Consider the following 24,067-nt stretch of genomic DNA (forward strand, 5'->3'; position numbering starts at 1 on the left):
TTTTCTCCAAGGCTGCATAGCTACTAAGTGACAAACTTAGTTTATCAGCGTCAAAGTCTGATGGGTACTAACGCTCCCAGAAGTAGTCTTGGCTAACCCTGTCTGTGCCTGGGTGATCCCTGCTTGGGGAGAGGTGTTGGGACCGAGGCTGAAACTGGCCTCTGACTGTCATGTCTGTGTGTGCAGTCTTCGTCCAGGCCAACAAGCTGCAACAGCATATCTTTGCCGTGCACGGACAGGAGGACAAAATCTACGACTGCTCGCAGTGCCCGCAGAAGTTTTTCTTCCAGACAGAGTTGCAGGTGAGTGTCAGCCTTTGGGCGCCAGCGGCTGTGCTCCTGACTAGCTGGCATAGTGTGTGCCAGCCTGTGTATTCTTGGGGGAGCCTACAGAAGGAGGCTGAGCCCGGAGCAGGAGACTCCAGCTCCTACCCATCATGTTCTCCTCACAGATCATTTGATAGTATTTGCCTGGGTTTGGCTTTGTGGGTCTGTGTGGCTCATGCAGCCTGAATTCGGCTCTGCCCAGGCAATTGGAATATAAGAAGTAGTGAATGTCTATTGGCTCCAGCTCAGAGGAAGGGCAATAAATACTAAGGCCAGTGTGGCCCTCAGGTGGCCACAAGGGTCTCTACCAGCTTCCTTGATTTTCCAAAGTCTACCATAACCAAGGGATCCTCATGCAGGGGCACCACTGGGTGGACACCTGCAGTCCTGCCCGAATCCCATGGGCCTCCTTCTCTTCTTACTTGGTACTGATTTTTCTGAAGATCTGGATCTGGATCTGGATCCAGCACTTTCTGTCCCACTGGTTTCTCCAGGAAATTCTTATTAACATAGAAGAGCTCACATGCCTACTAGAAACATCATTCATGCTCTCACACAAAAGTCACGCCTCGTAATAACATTGCTATGACAGTTCCTCCCGCCCATCGACACTGACAGTGCATATACCGAGGGGTGGCAGACTCATACAGCTTAGCACTGCAGGCCCAGAAACTATACCCCCATCCCCTGGAACCAAGCCACATGGATGCTCAGAAACGCTGCCCGCTGGGGAGTCACTGCTGTCAGTAGCAATGGGGAGATCAGCTTGCAGCAGCAGCATCCTTAAGATTATTGTAGCCTGGAACAAAGGCTTGCTTCCTTGTCGTTTGTGTGGCAGATCCAGACAGAGTTCATGATATTTGGTGACCTGTGCCCACAGAGGGTCCATGCCCATCTATGTTTCCATAGTCACCATGCAGGGAGGAGAAAGCGGGAGGGAGGGAGAGGTACTAAGAGCACCAGCTCTTCTGGCTTCCACTGGGAAGTGAAGCAATCAGCCTCTCCACACAAGTCACACCGTCACTCTGTGTTTGGCTTCCTGAGGGTGGAAAGGAGCATCACTGTCTGAATGCATAGGTTGGGAAGCTGAGGCTGCCGAGGAAGCAGAAGGGAGCTGGCGTGTGACAAGATCCCTAAAGATGCGCTTTGCGTTCACAGGTGCATCAGCCTGCAGGGCACCACTTACCTCATTCTTATGCAGTGCTGTGCCTGCACCCAGGGACCTCCCACCCACCCAGAGCAAGAGGCTGACAGTCACCCAACACTTTCCTGGTCACAGCAGGACCTGGTGCAGGGCAGGCTGGGCCTTCTTCTCAAGGCTTTGGCTTCATCCCATCTGTATAGTTGTTGAAAACAGGCCCAGGAAGGGTGCAGAGGGGGCATTGTCATTGGCTGGCCGAGTCCTGATTGAGTTTGGCTCTAGCTGAGTGACCAGACCTTGGAGAGCGCTGGGTTCTTTTCTTCTTGGCAAGCCCAATGCATCCACACGTTCTTCTGTTGTTCCTGTGGCCTTCAGTTCCTCCCCAGTGTGGATGAGTTAGACATCCCGTTAAGAGAGCAGGCCAGGGGCTGGAGAGATGGCTCAGTGGTTAAGAGCATTGCCTGCTCTTCCAAAGGTCCTGAGTTCAATTCCCAGCAACCACATGGTTGCTCACAACCATCTGTAATGAGGTCTGGTGCCCTCTTCTGGCCTTCAGGCATACACGCAGAAAGAATATTGTATACATAATAAATAAATAATTTTTTTTTTTAAAAAAAAAAAAGAGAGCAGGCCGGGGAAGGCTCCACTTCCAGGAGACCATCATGAGTGGATGGATGCTCGGGTCTTTCTTGCTGTCCATTCCCTGAGCCTCTGTGCTGAGGATATTGAGGAGCCAGGACCAGGGCTAGCAGTCAGCTCATGCTGGGCAGTCTGGGAAGCTGCCTTGTCCTACCCTATCTGCCTTACTGGTGTGGCCCATCTATCAGAGTAGGCCAGGGTCCCCTGAGGGATGAAGCTTTCTATAACCCAGTTGGACAGGCTGCCTAGAAATACCTTAGTCTGTACAAACCACTGTCCTTAGTACATAAAGTCACGATTGCTTTGCACTTTGCCTTTCTCACTCCTGGCTTTGTTCTCTTCCCTTGTTCCAGATACCATGAGGGGAACAACTGGTCTCTTCTTGTTGGCTTTAAGACGTCTCCCTGAGGGTCTAGGAGATGTGGTTCAGTGGGTAAAGAGCTTGCTGCATATGTGTGACACTCTGACTTGACAGTTCCCCTAAGGCTTATAAAGCCAGGTACTTAGCACACACCTGTAATCCGGTTGCTTCAACCGTGAGATGGGAGATGGGGATGGGAGAATCCCTGGAAGCTCATGAGAGAGCTAGTCTGGTGTATGTAGCAACACACAACCAAGAGACCCCGTCTCAATGTGTTAGATGAGGATAGACACCCAACTTTGTTCTCTGGTCTTTATGTATGCACCACAACATGCATGTTCATTCTCTCTCTCTCTCTCTCTCTCTCTCTCTCTCTCTCTCTCTCTCTCTCTCTCACACACACACACACACACATACACACACACACACACACACACACAAATGTGTGTGTGAATGAGGGTATGGAAAGAGAGAGATATATAATAAATAAGTAAATAGACATATTTCTCCCTGAAAGAGAGGCTCCTTGTTCCTGTTTCTCTGCCACATCGGTGGCACTGTGGGTACTAGCTTGACTTCCTGAATGTACAGGTATTGGGAAACTAGGGTCATATACTGTACCTCACTTTCCCTTTGTCTAACCTTGGGCAAAGAACCAACCCAAGAATAACCAAGCCTGTAATTCTGGCTGTTCAGGAGGCTGAAACAGGAAGATAAAAAGTTCAAGGCCAGCCTGGGTAAGTTTGACTGTGCCTTAAAGTAAAAAGAATTATATAGCTCAGCGGTAGAGTACCTTCTTCCAGCCTGCCCAGGCCCTGGGACCCATCTCTAGCACTTCCAAAAGGGAAAAGTGGTCCCTAGAAGCCGCTGCTTCCCTGGTCACCCCGATAACCTTTGAGTGGGATCCTCAAGTACAAGAACCTCACTAAATTATAGCCTTAACAACTCACTATTTTCTGCAATTAATTATTTTAATTACAGACCGTTTAAACGGGAAGTGTAACAACACTAAATCTCTGCAAATAATGGCTTTCATTAAGTAACTCGAGTAGCAATTTTCTGGGTTTGAGGAGGGTGTTCAGGCCCCACAGTTTCATTGCCATTAACTGGAACTGGTCTGGATTGTCCTGTTTGTGTGAAGACAGCAAGGCTGAGGTGTCCCCTGGGTGCCATGTAAGGACTCGTGGGGCAACAGGCGGTGAGTCCAGCCAAGATGCCTGTCTTTGCTGGATCTCAACTGTGTGCCGAATGATGTTGAGTCAGGAGGCTCTGCGGAGCAGAGTCGGTGAGTGCAGGGACTGCGGGCTAAGAGAGCTCGAGGAGAAGATGCATGGTCTAGGGCTGGCCTTACCCAGGACTGGAATGTTCTGCTGTGGGGCTGGAAGGGTGCCAGCACTGGATACCTCCAGGCTTGTTCTTTCTGTGTCTGCCCCTGAAGAGTGGGTACCTTCATAGGGCATAGTTGCCAGAATGAAGGAGGTACAGTCCTTATTTACATCTGAGTTCAGCTTGCTCTGCTAAGATTCATTCAGAGGAATTTGGATAAACTGTGTTTATGCATGACTAGGAGCATGAGAGGGGACTAAGGTCATCTATGCGGTGCTTGTGTACGGAGGGCTCAGTGTGTGCCCAGTGCCGGTTCTAGGGCTAAAGCTTCTGTGGCAGAGAGCCATGTGTGCAGAGGGCCTGTGACCAGCCTGAGATAGTTGTCCAGCTAGGGCAAGAGCAGGCAGAGCACAGCTGATGCAAAGAGCAGGGCCTCGTGGGCAGGGAGAAGCAGATGGAACACAGGTCACAGCAATGTGTGTAGGATCATGGAGACTCGACTCTACTTCCATTGTGGTAGGAACCCAAGCAGGAAAGAAGACTGATGGACCTCCTACATCTAGATTTTGGAACTGTGCTTTGGGAAGACACTATTGAGAGAATGGGAAGTCACCGGCAGGGAAGAGGTCCTTGCCCATCACACGTCTGCTAAAGGTTTGAGCAAACGTGCAGTGAACTCTAAAACTCAATTAAATTAGCCAAACCTTTTGGCAGGCAGGCCTCCCGGAGAAGATGAATGTCATGTCGGTTGTGACAGGAAGGAGTAGAGAAAGCCACAGTATGATGACATCCACGGCACCAGGGTGGCTCAAGCCAGGCAAATAAAGAAAGCCGGGAGGTGGTCTGGGGCCTGGGTACTGGAGCCGGGAAATCTGGCACCCTGCTGAGGGAATCCAACAAGGTAGAGCCATAGGACAAAAAGAAAGTTACGCCTACAGTGACCATTCCTCAGAATCAACCCAGGACATTTGTCCAGAAAGAGGGAAGCTGAGATTACCACCCCAACCCCCGCTGCGTGTGCGCGCGTGTGTGCACACACACACACACACACACACCCTACACTGGTTAACTGAAACAGCTGTACTGGCAGTGGCCCCACAGTGGATGCTCCCAGCATTCACTCCTGGTGAGCAGGTGACACTTTCTGAGCAGTGTCTGTGGATGTTGAAATAACCTGGAGGCATTTCCTATGCCAAGCAGGAGAGGTCAGACTCAAAAGGACCTGCCGCGTGCATTCTGACATGACAGTTTGGGAAAAGCAAAAATGTTTCAGTACAGAAAGCAGGCCAGTGTCAGTGCCTGCAGGTGGCCCAACAACAGGAGGGAACACGGACTTCCCTAACCACCCCAGCACACCTGTGCGCTCAGGTCACATGCTGGGCATGGGGAACCCAGCTGACCTGGAGTTTCCAGGAAGCCTATTGTCCCTAAGTGTTCCGCAACTCTGGAGAGAAGAGGCTTCCCAGCATGCTCTGGGACTCCAAGCTTTGGGAAAAGATGTGATGTTTGATCATGGCTACTGGTTTTCTCCTCTGGAGAGAGCTAAAACCACAGAATGAATGAAACTATAGCGATATAGGTGGCTTCTGCAAGCCAAGAGTAGGAGATGGCATTGGGTTCTTGGGGTACTGTCTGCAGGAGCCCAGTATCACTTAAGCCGCGGGGCTCTACTTGAAACTGCCTTGTCCTTTCCTTGTGTTCTTACCCAGGTGGCCTGTGGCTGTTGGCTTCCTTATCTCTACATTGGGGGGTCCAGCCCTTCCTCACAGAAATGCTGGAAAGGCCCCTGGCACATGTGGGCACAGGAAGGAGCATGTGGTCCGTGATCTGACCATTGCTTTCTGCAGTTACCTTTTAGGCGATTTGAGAATCTCATGGGTTTGTAAGGTCCCTTTCCCCTTGGAGCTGGAACAAAGCAGGACTCTGAGAACTTCCATCTGAGGCAACCATGCTGGCCTGGATGCCGCGTGCAGCCAACAGCCATGTTGGGGCCTAGAGAGAAGCATTGCGAAGAGACGGGGAGGGCATGGCCCTAGGACCCCCTGCCTCTGTTCCCCGTAACCCTGGCCTTTTCTCTGGCTCAGAAGGGCAAGATGGAGATTGATTAGGGAATAAGACACTTGGAAAAGGCCAGGGCTGTTGGCCTTGTGTTTTCAGCCGCAGGCCTCAGCAGATGAAGGCCTGGGGCCCTGTCGGCCCCTTGCCAGGGTAAGCCAATCTAAAGGAAGGGCGACAGACTCTGCCTGCCCAGCCCAGCTGTCTCCACATCCCCTTGGGCACCTCTGCGCCCTCTAACAAAGCACGGATAGCGTGACCTTCTCCCTCTTCCAGGTTTCTCTGCCTTCTGCCCTTCACCGGGATGCCTGGGCCACTGCACTGCTACCTAGCCCACCAGGCTGGGCTCTGATGGTGGGTGTGTCCCTGAAACGGGGTGAACAGCAGCAGTGACAACCTCTTGCTTCATTTCTGCCGTGACCCGACCCTGTTGATAGCTGTTGCGATAGCCTGTCTCAGCACAGCCTTGAGAGGGTTACTCTGGCTCCGTGTACAGAAGTGGAAACTGAGGCTCCGAGAGCTTTGGGGGTTTTGTCCAAGGTTCCAGTAAGTGGCAGAGCTCCCCCGATGGAACCAAATTGTCTTTGCCAGGGAGGCAAACAGAAACCCTCCAAAGTTTAAATAAATTGCCATTTATATGAGCTAATAGATTTAAATGAGGCCTGCAGTGCTGAACTATAAAAAGCCTTGTTGTCAGGGGACCCAGAAACTATTTTAGTAGTTGGGCCAAGCAGGTAGCACGAGTGGCAGTAACAAGGGATGAAAAAGAAAGAGCCTCCTGGGTGAGCCAGGTGGGAAAGCTGTGGGTGGGGCTGCCCTGCCGGCAGTCAGGCCTGGCAGGCAGGCTCAGACTGGAGAGGCCTTGCAGAGCAGCCTGCAGAGGAGCCACAGGATGGGTTCTGTTGAGGCGAGGCTGCAGAGAGGAGGGGATGGCTCCGGCCATGGTGGGTCCAGTGCCAGAGACTGCCTGCCTCTGAGTGCTGCTTTTCCAGCTTGTTGTGATGTCCAGGGACTTGTGCAGTGCTGTCACGGCGTGGGTGGAGCCCCAGAGCTGTAACTTCTTTTTATTCCAAAGTCCTGCTCTGGCATTTCTGAGCCAGTGGGGACAGCCTGCCTGGGCACTTGAAAGTTCATGACATGTGCTCTCATGTGAGAGCTTGCACGTGTGCGTGCACTGCCCCCCCCCCCCAACACACACACGCATACCTCTCCTTGGTGGGCTGGGCAGGGGGAAGGACCTATGGGCCTGTTCCATGTCCTGGCTTCTTGAAGCCCTCAGTGACAAAGCCAGGGGCTGTAGGAAGTGATTCGGAGCTGGCCCGCGGCGGCCAAGCGGCCAGCACAGCGCCGAGCGGGCCTGTTTAAAGGATTAGCTCACGCTGTTTGCTTGTGTGTGCCTAATCATGCCGCTTCCAGCGAAATGATTACAATTGATTAAAAGCAGAGCTGGTGCTCTAACAAGCAACCCGGAGCAGTCTGATGGTGAGAGCCCGGTCCTGCCAGGCTGGATCCTGGTGCCCAGCCAGGGGGAGGCATCTGTGAGCCAGGGGTGTGGTCTGAGTTCTTCTGGGACACTTCTTGCCCAGTCCCCTCACCCATTTCCATTATTCATTTATCACACACTCACGACCTGTTGACAGTTTAGTGGCCTCAGATGAAGCTGGGACACAGACAGGTGTAGTAGGAGCGGTGAGCTGCGTCCCACCACCCGGCTAGCTTTACCCGAAATAATTATACGGAAACTGTATTCTTTTAAACACTGCTTGGCCCATTAGCTCTAGCCTCTTATTGGCTAACTCTTACATCTTGCTTAACCCATTTCTATTAATGTGTGTAGCACCATGAGGTGGTGTCTTACCAGGAGAGATCTTAACCTGCGTCTGTCTTAGAGAGGAGAGGCATGGCGACTGCATGGGGCGTCTGCCTGACTCTGCTTTCTTTCTCCCACAATTCTGTTCTGTCTACTCTGCCTACCTAATTTTCTGTCCTATTAAAGGGCCAAGGCAATTTCTTTATTAACCAATGAAAGTAACACACAGACAGATGACCTTCCTCCATCAGACAGGGACCTCATCCACACAGGTAATCTTCTGTGGGAGATACAGTAAGCCAGTAAGTTCATGAATTGTGTTGTGATGGAGGTGGTACAGGTGTGTGTGTGTGTGTGTGTGTGTGTGTGTGTGTGTGTGTACAGGAAAAGTTAAGGCTGAACAATTGGATTGAATAGTCAAGAAGACCTGAAGTCGAGAAAGCCAGTGTGCGGCATCTGCCCATCTTTCCAATGGAACATCCTTCCTTTCTTCTGCTTCAACCCTGCCTAAGCGGCCCCATCTCTGGGATGCTCTCCCTCATCTTCCCTCTGACTTTTTCAATCCTTGGTTTAGCTCTATATTCTTTTACCAATATGAGTTAGAAATAACGTATATATTCCTGATTTCCCATGCAAATGTGAGGTTTTCAAGGATGAAGACTTCTGCCATCCATCTATCCATCCATCCATCATCCATCCATCCATCCACCCACCCACCCATCCACCCACCCACCCACCCACCCACCCATCCATCCACCCACCCACCCACCCATCCACCCACCCACCCATCCACCCACCCATCCACCCACCCATCCATCCATCCATCCACCCACCCACCCACCCACCCACCCACCCATCCACCCACCCACCCACCCACCCACCTATCCCTCCCTCTACCCATCTCCTCTACATCCATTCATCAGCTCATCTTACCCACCTATCACATACTCATTTATTCACCTACTGTTTATCTACCCACCCACTCACCCCCCCACCCATCCACAGATCCTTCCGTCCACCCATGCACCCCACTGGACCACTCATTGACCTGTACACCCCCATCCACCTGCACAATCACACCCACCATCTTCTCATCCCTCCCTTCCTTTTTGCCACCATGTATTTTGCTATAGGTTTTGAACACTTGGAAAGTAGGAAGGAGGACACAAGCAGAAAAAGAACTAGCAAACAAAAAGGAAAGAAAAAAGAAAGGAAGGCTATGGCCTGCAGAGGCTGAGCCCACTCTCAGAGCCCCTGGTCTTGATTAGATGGGTAATGGAGGAGCCGCTTTCCTTGCTTTTTTGTGCTGCTGCTGTCAGATCCAGCCAGATAATTATAACTAATAATAATTAAAAAGTAGAAGTGCTGTAGGCATATGCTTAGCATTTGACTCGTTAGCTGCACTTTCTCTGACTAGCATGCCTTCTTCTGTTCTGCTTTAAAAATGGCCTGGCCCGGGGCACCTCACCACTGGAGGGAGAGCAGAGCTAGGCCTTGGGGGGACTGGAATGGGGACACCCCCGTGACCCCTGGGAGTTTGAATCTGTTGCTAGCCCTGGAGTTGGTCACTCATGAGGCCAGGAGTCCCGGGGCCTGAGGGCCAAACTGGCTGCTGGACTCCTGGAGCCACCCTTCTCTGAGGCTTTACAGGTATGTCACCACACCTCTGGCCAAAGGGGCTCATCCTTCTGCCTGGGTTCTCAGGGGTAGAGGTTTTCGAAAGCCAGGACTCTTGTGATTAGTAGTACTGGTGACTTGCCAGGGAGGTTGCTATGTTCCCATTAGGGCAACAAGAACCCAGCACAGCTCACATCTGCCCCTCCTTGTAGCCCAGGCTGTCTTTGAATCCCAGCCCTGCTACCAAGCAACTGTGTGATCTCGGAGCCTCAGGATCCCAGAGATTAGAGTTTCTTCCCCGTGGAGTTTGGATGGTCTGAAAGTATCATTACCTTCAGCAACAAGTCCACAGGCATTGGCCAGTGCCACCATTGTCAACATCGTCCCAAACATGGTCTGGGTGCTGAGAACTTCTTAATTCAGGTAGTCAGTGGTACATGCATGTGCTTAGTGTGACCACACTATTTGATGAGCGTCTACTATGTGCCGTGTGTGTGTGTGTGTGTGTGTTGTGTGTGTGTGTGTGTGCGCGCACACACGTGCGCAGGCAACGAAGACAGACACACAAAGGCCTATAGTTGTGCTCTTGCTGCACGGAGGGCACAGTGCACTAGTAGGATTGGGCCTTTCTTTCTTGCTTGCTGAGTGAAGAATGATTGATCATACAGGATTGCCCCACTGCCTCAGCCCCATTGGACAAAACTGCTCAGCTCTAATCTAAAAAGATGACATCTAAAGTTCTACTTTACTCTTGTGAGTGCTCTAAAATTTCAGTGTTTTTGTGAGCCAACATGATGTCACAAGTATAAAATTCCACACCATGCTACCATGTTTTAGGCAGAAAATTACTTTAAATTTAGATAATATTTCCTTCGCTGTATATACAAAATACAAATGAATTTTGTGTGTAGACTTGAGTCCCATCTACAGGGTATATATACATTATACATATGCAGATGCTACAAATTAAAGAAAAAAACTCCAAAATGCGAAATGTTTCTTGTGTCAAGCATTTTGAACAAAGAGATCTCCAAAAACCCAAAATAAATTGATCAACTAGTCAATCAATAATCAAACAATTGAAATCTCACGGGACTCTCCAGGACACCTTGGGCCTAGACCCTGTCTCTGCATACTGTAGGTTTGCTATTTGCTTTGCTTAACCAGTGTCTGATGTCCATGGGCACAAGGCCTCTCTGTCCACAGTAGAGTGTCACCTCATCACTGACCACAGTTACCATCACTGGGGGTCAGCTACGTGTCCTGAGGAACTCTGTGTGGCAATGTTGGGGTCTATATGCACAGGAACACCAATCCCATCTTGAGGGACCCTAGGGCATGGGTCTATGTCTGTAACCTAGTAGAGTGTGTATTGGCTGGTATTCTAAGGCTAGACTCTTCCAAGGGCCAAGGTTGGTCTTCCCAGGGTTGCTCTCTGGGGCCTCCTTGTCAGAGAGTTCAGGCTGTGTGAAGTGAGATAGAGCCCTCGGGATGCTGGGATAGATGGCAGCCTTGTTTCTCATGGAGGACTGTTATAAGGTTCCCCAGAACCAAGCGTAGTTGCTGGGGCATGAGACTGTGGCTGCTCCAGCAGTGCTGAGTGTGTAAGGACTTGTGACAGTCACAGAGAGGGAGTGGAAGAGTAGCTGGAGCCTGTAACCGGCTCTGCTTAGATGTCTTCTGGGCCCCAGGATTCGGTCAAGCTGAACAATGAACCACGATGAGGCCCATGTGGGGACTGGGGGCCTCCCCAGAGGCCCAGCTTTGAGCTGAGATGGCATTTAGAGTGGGTCTCGGGCTGCCTGTTGGCGCCTGCCATTCATGCCCGGGGGCTGGGGCCAACCAACTTTCTGGGGGCACCATGCCATCATGACAGATGGGCATGGGGGACTGCCAGGAGCCTTGAGCCTGGGACCATTGTGTATGCTTCGAGCCTAGCCCCTTGCCGGCGCCGTTTTAGGCAGAACCAAATGCCTTCAGTTTCTTAGTAACAATGACAGTACCAGTGGCAGTGGGTGACATGTCGCTTCAGTGCTCACAGGGAGTTGCACACTACAAAGCTTTGCCTCATGTGGATAGAGACAGGGTATTTAGTACACAGGAAGGACACAGACAGGACACAGTTGTAAGGCTCTGACGCTTCTGGTCACTGGGACCTGGGGTACTGAGATCAGATCCCAGGGGGACATGATAAAGGGGGCATTATTGGGGAGAGAACTGGTGGTTAGTGTTGCCATCATACTTCCTCTCTGTTGAGAGAGGTACACTACAAACTTTCATCTTCCCGCCTCGGCCTCCTGAGTGCTGGGCTCTCCCCTTTCGATGGGTCACAATCAAGGACACCAGTGACGTGATGCCATGGCATGCCCTTGTCAGTGGCAGAGTTGAGCTCGCAGTCCTGGTGGTATATGAGAAATCGTAAGGATATCAGAAACACCCCCATGTCATGCTCAGTGGAGAACCTTCAGCCACCTTCTCCCGCAGCACCGTCTTAGTGCAGCCAGCGGAAGGCTGAGATGTGGGTGAGCAGCGGTGGAGACAGAAACCTAGGCAGCCTGGCTCCTAGGCGCACTGGTGTGCATTGCTGCCGTACTCTGGATAGACCTCGTGTGCTTAGGCCTGTCCTGCTCAAACCACCTCTTCTTGAAAGTGTGGCGGGGCCACTTCCTGCTAGGAGACTGGGCTCTGTGTGGTAGGGGCCCTGGCCCCCATTGACGAGTCTGCTGGAGACCAGGGTGGCTCTTGGTGGAAGCTTAGATTGTACTCTTTGGTGCAGCAGGAACAATTACTAATGACATTTAGAAAGAAATTAATGATGAGAAATGCAAGTTGGCATTTCAATAGCAGCAGTCAGCGGCCCCGTGAACACTCGATGGAGCGGAGGGCGGGGGTCGGGGGGGACAAGAAATTAATTTTGCTGTGTCAATAGTGAGCCGTCTGTACTCACTCTGCCACTGAAGTTTACACAGAATCGAGCCAGGGTGGGTCCAGTCCTGCGCTGGGTGCCTTTAGGTGGCATCCCGGGGACGACAGGATGAGGGTACAGCGAGAGACAGGGCCACCTCTGGCCAGCAGAAAGACTGAGGGAAAGCCTCAGTGTCTTCATCAGAGAAAAGGGAGATGTCGGAAAAGTGATGTCCATGTGTGAAGAGCAGCCCAGGGGCTCATATGTGATAGCCGGACACAGGCGTGTCTAAGGATGTGGAGCTGGGTTGCCTTTGGGTTCACTGTGATACATCTTAGAACAGATAAAGCATGGCACTGGTGGGGACTGCAAGGGGGAGAGGCAGAGGAGGAAGTAAGGCACTAAGTTGGTCTGGGACAGAGTGTCGGGTTCCTGGTGGGGTAGGGGAGCATCCTTATCCCGAAAACCCCCTCCAGTCTCTGCTCACATAGGAGTAAGCCGTTGTCACTGTGACCATAACAGCAAATACCGCACAGAGCAGAAGGTAAACCTCCTGGCCTGGAGGTTGTGGAAACTAAATAATTACTTCTGTCTTTCAAACAGAATGGTTTCTCATAGTTAGCATCCCAATGTTATTTTGTGTTTATCAAGTGCCAGACATGGTCCTCACCTCAGCACTTTTGAACATTAAATGCCTAGTCCTCACGATGCCTCTATTAAGATAAGAAAACCAAGACCCTGTTTTCTTCACCACACCAAACACAAAAGCTGGGTTCCTTGGCTATTTTTATTTATTTATTTATTTATTTATTTATTTATTTATTTATTTATCTGCTTCGGTATTTGGTTTTTACCAATGTTCTAGTCCTTCCTGGAAGCAGCGGTCAGCTACCCTATGTGGCACATGGCATTCTGTGTGCTGTTTCAGGGTTTGTGTATATTTCCTCTAAACCTCCTAAAGGGGCTGTGAGGTAGATGTGGTTAGCCTCGCCCCCTTTCAGATTTGTAAGTGAGGACTTAAAAGAAATGAAGTCTTCCTAGAGCCTAGGATCACAGAAGTAGTGACTGACCAAAGCCAGGCTTGAACTCCAAAGCCACCTCCAACCTGTTCATTCATCCGGGCACTCTCTGGCTCCTGCCATTCGGGCTTTCACAACTCACCCTCCCACTCACCTGCCCACCCCTCCACCCACAAGATGTCTGTCCATCCAGCAACTATACATGTATCTACCCATCTATCAATAATGAGGCATATATGTTAACTTTTATTATTTTTAATTATGTGTAGTGCGTCTGTATCTCCACGTGGGTAGGGGCACAAGTGCAGGTGCCCAAAACTAGAGGGGTCAGATTCTCCTGGAGCTGAAGTTATAGGTGATTATGTATGACGTGCTCAGCAGAGGTGCTGGGAACTGAACCTGGGTCCTCTGCAAGAGCAGTGAGCGCTCTTTACAACAGAGACACCTCTCCGGTTCCCACGTATACAACTTTTAGAGTGTCTTCCTTTTATGCTCTTTTTTTTAAAAAGATTAATTTATTTTAATTTTATGTGTTTATTTTCTCTCCATGTGTTGTACATTCAGTGCCAGAGGAAGCTGGAAGAGGGTGTCAGATCCCCTAGAGTAGATGATTGTGAGCCACCACGTGGGTACTGGGAAGCGGCCCTAGGTCTCCTGAAAGAGCAGCAAATGCTCGCAACCACTGCACCATCTCTCCAGTACCCTCATAGGCTCTTAATATCACACTCCCCCTTGAAACTGCCTGTACACATGCACACGTACTGCGTCGGTTCACCGAGTGGGATGGACTAGACCAGAAGTGCAGATGACTGTAGTTTTGCCTCACGGAACCAGTGAGTTCTGCCATGTAGAAGGGAAGCTTCGGGCAGACCCACTTGGTGTTGGTAGGGCAGGTATGTGGGCAAAGACGCTATTGCCAGCTGAGCCCACAGTCTCTGGAAGCAACATCCCAGAAATAGGGAGATCACCCTGTGCCCTTCGATTTGTGGTGTGTGACTCCCTCGGGATTGGCACGGGTACACACCTACGTGTTTCATGAGGACTGTGGCGATCGTTAGCTGTAATGGGTCTCAGCTGCAGTGTAGATCAGTGGTGCATGCCACGATTCATCACAGTAAATTAGGTCCATCTTCGAGACTTCTGCCCCTGCAGCCTGGGGGGCTGTGGGCGAGGGGCAGAGCCGCGTGGTCTCCAGAAGCCGTTTGTGGATGCTAGGCGTGAGGGCAGCCACCCTCAGAATATCTGCTGGAACAGTTCTTTGTTGGCAGGGAGAATTTTCCAGAAAATTGGAAGATGCGGTAAAGTCTTCTTTTTAGCGGGAATTTAGAAGAAAGCAGAAATAGATCTGGATCAAAGTTTTTCATGTATCATTTACAAGACCTAAAAGCACCTGTGCAGTTCAGGGACCTGAACATACGTGTTCAGTATAATTAGTGACCGTGTGACCTAGATTTTCCAGGACAGCCCTCATTTTCAGGTCTTACATCCCACTACTGGCTAGTTGCCCTGGTTTTTTGGTTTGTGAGGAAGGATGATTCTGTGTGGACATAGTAAAAACCTGCCAAGGGTAGGAAACGGGCCAAGAGGAAACGGCCCTCCCTCTCCAGGTTGTTCCTATGTTTTTTTTTTTTTAAAGTGGGTGGGCCGAATGCTTGTCTCTTGTTTCTTCTCCAGTGCCAGGAAAATGCAGACACCTCCTTCAGCAGCAGGTCCATGTCCCCTGGAATAGGACTTTAGTCAGTGGGCCTTGGGTCTCTCTGGGTTCTGTGCCCATGATCTCCTGGCTCAGAGAGCCACGCCACTGATTCGACGGTCAGTTCTGCCGTTGTGGAGGAAAGCCTTCTGCAGCATGGGTCATGGAGATTTCTTTCAGGCAATGCCAGCAACTGCTGACAGGGGGGCATGGTGTCCCTGGATGCTGCAGCTTCCAGTCCACAGCCCAGGGAGTCACAAGCTACTTTGTCCTGCATCCTCTGATGCAGATATGAGATAGCCTCACAGGAATGGTCTTGAGTTTCTGTCCTTGGTGAAGACTACACACCTGTCCCTTGCTTGTCCTACCTGCTTGGTTTTCAGCTGTGGTAAATTCATGCACCATGAAGCCCCATTTTGGTGTACAGCTCTGGCATCAAGAGGCATGCACTACCATGCAAACTTCATTGTCTCCATCCCCAGAACTCCTTTGTCTTCCCAGCCTGAAACCCTGCCCTTTTTCTCAGCCCCTGGAAGCCGCCACGTGCTGTCCTGTGAGTTGGGCTAACACAGGACCCCAAACAAGAAGATTCCAGCAATATGCATTTTTCTGTGACTAGCTGATTTTGCCTAGTATAATGTCCCCAAACGATCCTGGCCACTTTTTAAGACCACTGCCCAGCGTGTTCTGGCTGGGGGAGTTGCCGCTTCCACATGTTAGCTGCCAACGCTCTGCTACATGGCTTGCAGGCTGACCTCCCGACAGCAGTGGAGGCAGCACCAGGCAGGACCAGTGAGCAACTGAAACCATCCCTATCATTTCCAAACTTCTGACAAAGCCTGCAGATGTGGCCTTACTGGCCCAGGTATCCCCACAGTGGCCTCACATGGGGCTGAGCTATGCATCTTTCTTACTGAGCTTGAGCTCTTGAGGCTGACACAGACCCACCGGCCCCATTGCTTTGCACTGCCCTTGACCCTCACTCATTCTCAGCCCCACAGGCCTTACATTGGAGGCCTCCTGCAGAGCCCGGTCAGTGCGACTGGAACGGTTCTTCTAGGATCTACCCCTAGCACCAGCACTTCCTGAGCTTAGTCCCCCCAACTACCTGTAGGTTACTTAGGCTGTGCCTGTGTACCCCATGTATGCATATACCCCATCGCACGTGTATACTTTGACTAGAGTTAGTGGCAGGTTATCCTCCGGCTTACTTTTGGTCCTCACATTGCCTGCAGGGTATATTGTTCTTGTCTAGGGCTCCCATTAACTTACAAAGTATATTGTTCTTGATTTTGGGCTTACGCTCTTCAGCACAATCAGTGGCAGTCTGGTCTGAGAAGCCCCTGGCTCACTCTTGGTCCCCACCTCTTTCCATGACATAGCACTTTTTCCCTGGCTTGACTTTGTAATAGACAGGCTTGCTTCATGCCTGCCCTGAGGAATCAGCTTTTAGGAATCTGATCTTGGGCCTTTTGAGGGAAGGGACCCAAGGTCCAGTTCATATCTGAGAGCTGTCAGCTAGAGTCAAAGCAGGCTGGTGTGCTCAGAGTGAGCCAGTGCAACAGCCTGCTCAAGAGGGACGAGTGTGCACACACACAAGTGAAGCTGCTACGCAAATGCACATCTTTGGAGAAACAGTTACTAAGTTTCTTCAAGGCTTGGGTCTAATGTGCACCTCATTGCCCCAAACGGACAGATCTGTAAGCAGTCCTGGGTGTATTACACACACACACACACACACACACACACACTGTGTGTGACAGCAGCCATAAAACTACTGGTTTCCCTTGCTTGGCTGTCATAGTTCTCACCCTCCACACCAAGCACATAGACCAACTGAACTGGGCTCATTCACTTGTGGGGTGTGTTCCCCTGAGGCTGCGGGTCCCCAAGCAGGTAAACAGTTGTCACCTATGGAACTGGTTAGAGAGTAGGCTACCTGCCTTTTGTGTCCTGGGAACAGGTGAGGGGTTGGAGGAGGAAGGAGTGTATAGGCACTAAAACTTAGCCAGCCCCTGGGAGAATCCACTAGCCAAATAAGTCTGGATCAGAGAGCTTCCTCCTGTTCTCAAGATATTTCTTGGGTCCCTGAATCTGCTCTGTTTCTTGAATGTCCTCCAAAGCTACATCTTGTTCCCTGAAAGCTGGGCCCTTAACTCCAGGCCTGTCACAGGCTGAGCTTAGTTTTGCAGCTCACTTGTTCACTGCTCTAGAGAGGCAAAGGCAAATGTCAGGCTCCTCCTTGTTGCTGATTGGGCAGCAGGAACAGTCAAAGTGTCCCCGTGTATGGAGGGTCTCCCACGCTTTCTCTACCTTAGAGGTCACTCTGGGGCTTTGTCCCAGGCCATTTGGGCCGCCAGCCTCCCTCAGATGCCAAAGGTGAATGTCACTTGCACAGCAGCAAACATCTCTGGCCTGGGGATAAGTGGGTGGCCAGAGGGCTCCTGGGGGTGGGATGTAGGGTACAAGTCTAACAAGGCCCGCCCCACTCCCCAGGGAGCAGCGCGTCACCGGCAGGCATTTATGGGGAGCCCCAGCCATCACTCACTCCTAATTTTAATGACGTGCATTAGCTGAATTGTGTTGTGAGTATTCATTCGGCGCTGTTTATGGGGTGCTCTCGAGTGTGCGCACCGTTTGTCAGAAGTGCAAACTAGCGAACATACGAGCCTTTAAGACAGGCCATCTGTTCGTCTTAGACCCTTGGACGATTGTCAAGCACTGCTAAAAATTAGTGCTCACAAGCAGAGAGGGGCTGCCCAGGTGATGCACAGCAGAGAGGGGAGCAGAGCTGCCTGGGTCTGCACCCTCCCCCAAAGGGAAAGGCAAGCGACACTGTGTGCTGGGAAAGCCATGAGAGGGCGCGGAGGGACACGACGAGCCTCTGCTGAGACACCTTTTGGGTGGAGGCATGAGCTTTCCCTCTGCCTTGCGTCTTGTAACTCCACAGCTCAAATACTTTTCGATAGCTCCCAGTGGCCCAGATTTAAGGGCAAGCTGCCTCGTCTGGCATCGCGGAGCCTCATCAATAAGGCCCCTGCCTTCCTTTGGAGGCTCGTCTCCATAGCACATACCCTGTGCTTCTGCCAAGCTGAATTATTCATTGTTCCCCCAGCATATGCTGCACTTTTCACATTTTCACAGGCAGAGCGGTGCCACAGCAGAGGGGGTTATACAGACACTGGGTGGGTGCGCACCCTGCACTGCCATTGTCAACCCTGGGATCCAAAGCACCCTGCGCCTCATGTCCTGCTCAGCAGGGATGAAGGTGGTCCTTGCTTCGTGGGGCTGCTGGGGGCTCAGATGTTACAGAAGTGTGTGGCGTCTGGCTGGCGGAGTCAGGCACTGAGCCTCTGTCATTGTGAGTCACCGTCTCTATGAGTGTTACACCTATACGATGCTTGTGTATTTATCCTGCTTGGCGAAGTGCTCCTTCATTCTCTGTCTCTCTCTGTGTCTCTGTCTGTCTGTCTGTCTGTCTGTCTGTCTCCCTCTCTTTCACACACACACACACACACACACATACACACGCACGCACACACTCATGCAGACCCTAGCTCAAGCTGTCCTTCAAGGGCAGCTGAAAGGCTTCTCCGGAGTGGGTCCCCATCAGAAGCCCTGTCTCCCTGCTGCTCTCCATGCGGTTCTGCAGCTGGAAACTTGGCAGAGGCTGGCCTGTAGCCCCTCTCCTCCTCCCCTGTCCACTGCCCAAGGCCAGGCTCCTTGACTGCGAAATGGGCACATAATGAATGGTGCCCCACAGCAGCCCTGCTCAGCCAAGCCGGCTAAGGCATCTGTCTTCCTCGGAAAATGGGATCTTTCAGGCTAAGGCTCATCCTAGCCCTTGGTCCCTGACCTCGTGGGCAGCGTGTGTGTGTGTGTGTGTGTGTGTGTGTGTGTGTGTGTGTGTGTGTGTGTGTGTAAAGCCGCTGTCAAACCAGGTCCACAAGGGCTTCTCCTAGCTGCAGCCAGCCAGGGATGGCATGGGGACAGGATGAGGAGAAATAGCCTCTTCTGGACTGGGAACCTGAGGAAGTGAAGTGGCTTCGAGAAGAAGGTCCTACAGGTAGAGCAGGGAGAGCACAGGTGCGGACATAATGGGGGGTGGGAGTCATGCAATTTGGACAAAGAGCGTGAGTGGTGGGGCTGGTTTGTGTGGAGAGTAAGTGTGTCTCTGCACCAGCTCGGCTGGGTCTTTGGGAATGAATCCTTTTTTTCCCCTGCCTCCGTAAGGGTCTTTGATGTCTGTGAGTCCAGATTCCCTCTTCCAACCACAGGAGAGTTTTCACAAGGGAGCTGGCAAGATGTCTCCATCTGTGCACGTTCAGTGTACAGCCTGGGACCTCACAGTCAGGGCCTCAGTGAATGTCTGTGAAATGGATGGATGGATGGATGCATGGATGGATGCATGCACGCATGCATGCATGGATGCATGCATGGATGCTATGTGCCTCTCCCTCTACCGTAGCATCTCCTAGGGCTCCCCTGGGTACCAGATCACCCACTCCACTGCAGAAATGGGGAAGCAAGTATCCAGCCAGGTCTGATGAAAAGGGACCAGTGACACCTGCTGTCCTGAGGGCAGGGCCATGCAAGGCATTCCTGAGAGCAGTTAGCATGTAGCTCCAGCTGTACTGGTTGGGGAGGGGTCCTAGCAGGGAACAGTCAGTCAGTCCTTCTGTCCCAGGCACTTGTCTGTAGGTAGATTCATGGGCATCATCGTTTTTGGAGTCATCCTGGCATCGCAGAAAGAGGCAACTCACAAACCTTGCAGTGAAGAACTTGCTACAAGGTCCCATGGTTGGCGAGTGACCGCTAACACTGAACACAGTAGCTCTTTTGGTCACTAAGGTACTTAACAGGTCACTAAAGCTGCCTGTCTTGTGGCCACCTGGGAGTGTGACTAGTGTCAGTGGGGGCATTTGGGACGAGCCAGGCAAGGTGCCAGGACTTGGTAGGTAGTGACGGCTATCAAAGCAGCCAGCAGACAAGTGGGGTGGCTTATTGGGAAACCAAGAGTGAGGGGTCTCTTCGGCCCACATCTGGGCCTCCAGGGCAGGAGGAATCACGTCATTTCGTACATTCAGACACCCAGCGTACCGAAACACTTGTCCCCTCAAGCATGACCCTGGTGGGCAGGCCCGTGAACAGAACCCGAAACCCAGACCTCGAGCAGTGACCTGTGGATCCAGACCCCCAAATCGTGGGCTGAGGAAGTGGGTGGAGCTCTGACTCCGTGCCCAGAGTTGGACTTCCTGTGACCTTCTCGCGCATTCCATGTGCTTTGGGGTTGAAAACAGCCCTTCCACCTGGCTTCACGCACAACTCCCTGCTCCTGTGCCCAGCCGTGTACCCAGCACAAACCCCAGCAAGCAGCTAGTGGTTGTCACTCAACAGAAGGGCAGTCAAGATTCTGTGGGTCAAAGAACTAACACAAAGGACAGTTCCTTCAGCTAGGGCCAACCCGAGACCAGTGGTGTGCGCATCAGGAGGAGGCCCTGAGTCGGGGCATCACAGAAACCCCCTCCGTGAGTGCAGGAGCGTTGCCCAGTGGATGGTGGGCGGGCGGGCGGCCGAGCGCCTTCCCTGTGCCTCCACTTTATTTTCCTCACCTGCTTTTCTGCCCCACACCTGTGTCTCCCTGGCAGGCAATGAGGCCTGCAGGTGCCAGGCGTCCTGGCCAGGCTCATCTCGGCCTTTGGCCAGCCCACTGCCAGCCTTTATGGTTCCGGGGAGTGCTCCACTGTAAGCTCGGAAGCATCTTTTTAAAAACTGGTTGCTGTCTTTGTTGTTGTCTGGTTGTTTTCCTTCTCTAAGGAGACTCAGTATGGCATAAGCAGAACTAGAGAAAGAGACTGGAGCTAGAAGGGTCTCAGAAGAGCCGTGAGGTTGGAGGAAGCCATCAGAAGCGTTGAAGCAGTGGCTGTTCTGGGAAAAGAGCTACCACAGATATGCCCTTTAAGATGTTTGGGGGATCTTAGTGATGGATCTTGGACCCCTTCTGCCTTCTCAGGGGCTGACCTTGGATGAAACCCTCCTTGGATTAGCACTCAACTCCATGAACAGCCTCTCTAAAGTACACGCGCGCACACACACACACACACACACACACGCTGTGACCTTGACCGTCTCCTGGACTACTGTTGGCCCCATTCATTCTGTGTTTGTCACACCTGCATCAGACCCCGTTAGGGATGGGGCTAACTGGGGTCTTCCCCACTCTTAGCCGCCACTGTTCCCAGCCCGGAGCAGGACATCTAGCAGGTACTTAATAACACAAGCTGAATACACTCTGGTGCCGGTCACCTTCAGAGCATTGAGTCTGACATTTCCTTCCGCTGTGACATCCTGGACTTTTGTTGGGAAAGTAAAACTTTAAGGGAGAAGGCTCTAAGAAGTGTTCTTTATTCCCAGTTTCTTAGCCAGTGGTCCGAGACATGGCTTTCTACCCCTAGAGATTGCCAGTGTGTCATGTGGCCTTGTTCCAGCATCCTTACAAGAGGCTGCCTTGTTATCCCTAGGTTCCCAGGAACTCCTCCCAAGATGGAGGTGAGCGGTTCTCAAGGGTCTTGCCTATCTCCCTGCTGTCTTTGGCCATGGTTCACACACGCGAGAACTCACTGCTTGCTCTCCAGTCCACGTTCGCAGCATCTCTCCACCCAGGTGTTGGTTAGCACCCTTGGCCCATGTTAGTTCTGTTGTTCCCAGGCAGCTGTGCCTACCACGCTTACACTGCGCATTGGGGAGCCCAGCATGTGTCCAGCCCTGGGCCAGGTGCTGTTGTCCTGCCCGTGGCTCAGTGGGGACAACCAGGCCCAAGTACAAGAAGTGCACAGACCCGTGTGGGTGCTGGGCAGGTGAATCCCAGGGATACACCTGGGCTGGTGAGAGCACTGGAGCTCTGCTTCGGAGGACAACTGGAGGAAGTATTAAGGCAGCCGAGGTCCAGAGTTACAAGGAAGCCAGATCTGTGCATAGGATGCTTTCAGTTCCACATGGTTGGTTGCTTTCACAGGGCTGGAGGATGGGGTTCCCATGGAAACCACCTGGACCCCATCTTCGGCTCAAACAATCTGCCTTGGACCTTGGACCATTTGAGGTGTGAGGTCATGCTGGCTGTCTGGGCTTTAGTCTGCAGCAGGGTGCTGGGGCAAGCTGTGGATAATCAGGGGGTTTATTTACCTACTGGGTACAGGTCACTAGATTCTAGTGGCCTGGATCCTAGAAGTTTGAAGGTGAATGGTATTTTGTCTACTTGAGCCTCACTTGAAAATCGAAAGCAATGCGCCCGTGTAGGTTTGTGGCCTGAGCGCCTACCAAAGGACCTATCCTGGAGAGTAGCTGTGGTCCCATCTCCATCCTAGGTTCTCAGACCTCTAGGAAAAATATCTGGTTGTCCTCTGGTCTTTCTGGAAGCGCGACCTGGAGTCTAGGAAAAAGTCGCGGCGTCTCTCCTGCCCCCTGGTGGTTAGTGGTAGAGATGCAGGCCGCTTCTTTCAGCTGGCGACTGGCTGACTGGGTCTCCTTGTAGGGCACCGAGGCTGGGAGGCCGAGGCATACTAAAAAGCCTGCAATGGAGATCGGCTGTATGTAGCCTTGCGGGTCTGTCCCTGGAGGATGTTGCTTCCCATCTTCAAGTGTCTTGAGGTGGACCGCTGCCTGTAGCCGGGACGATAATAGTCTGAATTGGCACTACCCGTGGCAGAAAAGAAATAAAAAGACCAGGTTTCAGAAGCCAAAATCCAGCCCCGGGCTGCTGACCGTGGTAGAAACAGACCCCACACTGCCCGCCCTGTCTGCCCTGGCTGGAGGAAGGATGTGCGTGGGCTGCGGAGAGAGGGAAGTGTTTGGCCACAAAGTCCCACCTGGGCCCTGGCTTCCCATGCCCAAGCGGCCAAAGCGCACCATCTCTTTCTCACGTGACCACACTGGCAGGGCCCTGGGAGCTCAGCTTCTGGCTCTTCCCAGCACCCTCCCTGCTGGGTGACCTGTTCCCTGCCTGGGCCATGGGCGTCGCCCACCCACCGCCTTGGCGCGTCTGCGCTCGCTCGGGTGCCTCTGGGCGGCCGCGCTGCTCTGCACATCTGCGGTTTCCTCCTGCGTGGTTCAGAACAGTGAGCAAGGGGACCGAGATGGGATGCGGGGGGCGGGGGGGGCAGCCTACAGGCCATCAGAGTTTCCTCCTCGCCATTGGAAGGAAAGGGAGGTGGTGCTCATTATTGCCACCTCCCCGGCTGTTCCTTCTCCCTTCACGTAGCCCACCCCCTAGGTGCGACCCGAATGGTCTAAAATAAATAAATAAATAAAAATAAAAACAATTTACAGGAAACCCAGGTTGGCAGCAACAGGAACCGATCCCCAAGCTCGGATCTACGTGGCGCCTTGGCAGCTGCGTCCCCCGAGCACTTTTTTGCTTTCGCATTTTGTTTTGTAATGATCGAGCCGCTTTCTGCAGCTCTTTCGGCGTCCATGCCCCGGGTGGGAGGGGACAGGCATGCTCGCCATTCTTTCGCCCTCATGCGTGTCTCCTTTCTTCGCCTTTGCAGAACCACACGATGAGCCAGCACGCACAGTGAGGGACCTCGCGACAGGACACCTCTCCGCAGAAGGCTTGCCGGAGACGCCGTGGGGAGGGCCATTTGAACATTACATCCAATCAAAGTGTCATTTGCAACCCAGATGTAAAACTCTAATGATTTGGCCATGAGGCGCTGCTATTATAAGCAGCTGGAAATGAATATTAATGGCAGAGATTAAAAGTATTCCATGCTCAGTGTTTTTTATTGTCCTGCTACAGCTAGTGTGCTTTTAGAGTTTTCGCCGCAGAGTACATTTCTAGTGTTAGAGAAACCTGCTTTTTGAGGCTATTGTCCTTTGTTCCTTCATGTATTATATTGATAGTTTTTTAAAAAAAGGATTAGTGTGATTTCTTTCTTTGCTTCTTTTTTTTTCTTTCTTGTTTTTCTTTCTCCCCCTTCGGTTAACTACTTTTTAATTGCAATTCTAGGTAATTGTGCATCGTGATGTGATTGCTTGGCTATTGTCTGAATATTTCCTTTTAATTTTTTAATTAAAGACTAATGCTTTGATTGGATTTGCCAGTTCACCGGACAGTGATTAAAACTCTGTAATGAATATAATCGGTTTCTGTGCAACTGGATGGTCTGCTTTTAAA

General features: G+C 51.8%; 1 protein-coding gene across 1 annotated transcript in view; it reads left to right on the forward strand.

Moving 5' to 3' along the window:
- The window catches only part of Znf423 (zinc finger protein 423), a 245,245-nt gene extending 221,464 nt beyond the window's left edge, over nucleotides 1–23,781 (forward strand). Inside the window, exons 6-7 of the mRNA XM_038312928.1 lie at nucleotides 187–302; nucleotides 23,439–23,781. Of these exons, the coding sequence (XP_038168856.1) occupies nucleotides 187–302; nucleotides 23,439–23,468 (146 nt within the window). The 3' untranslated portion in view covers nucleotides 23,469–23,781. The remainder of the gene's footprint in view (nucleotides 1–186; nucleotides 303–23,438) is intronic.
- Nucleotides 23,782–24,067: the final 286 nt, after the last annotated feature.

The sequence above is a fragment of the Arvicola amphibius genome, chromosome 15 (assembly GCF_903992535.2).
Source record: "Arvicola amphibius chromosome 15, mArvAmp1.2, whole genome shotgun sequence".
In the NCBI taxonomy this organism is placed as follows: Eukaryota; Metazoa; Chordata; class Mammalia; order Rodentia; family Cricetidae; genus Arvicola; species Arvicola amphibius.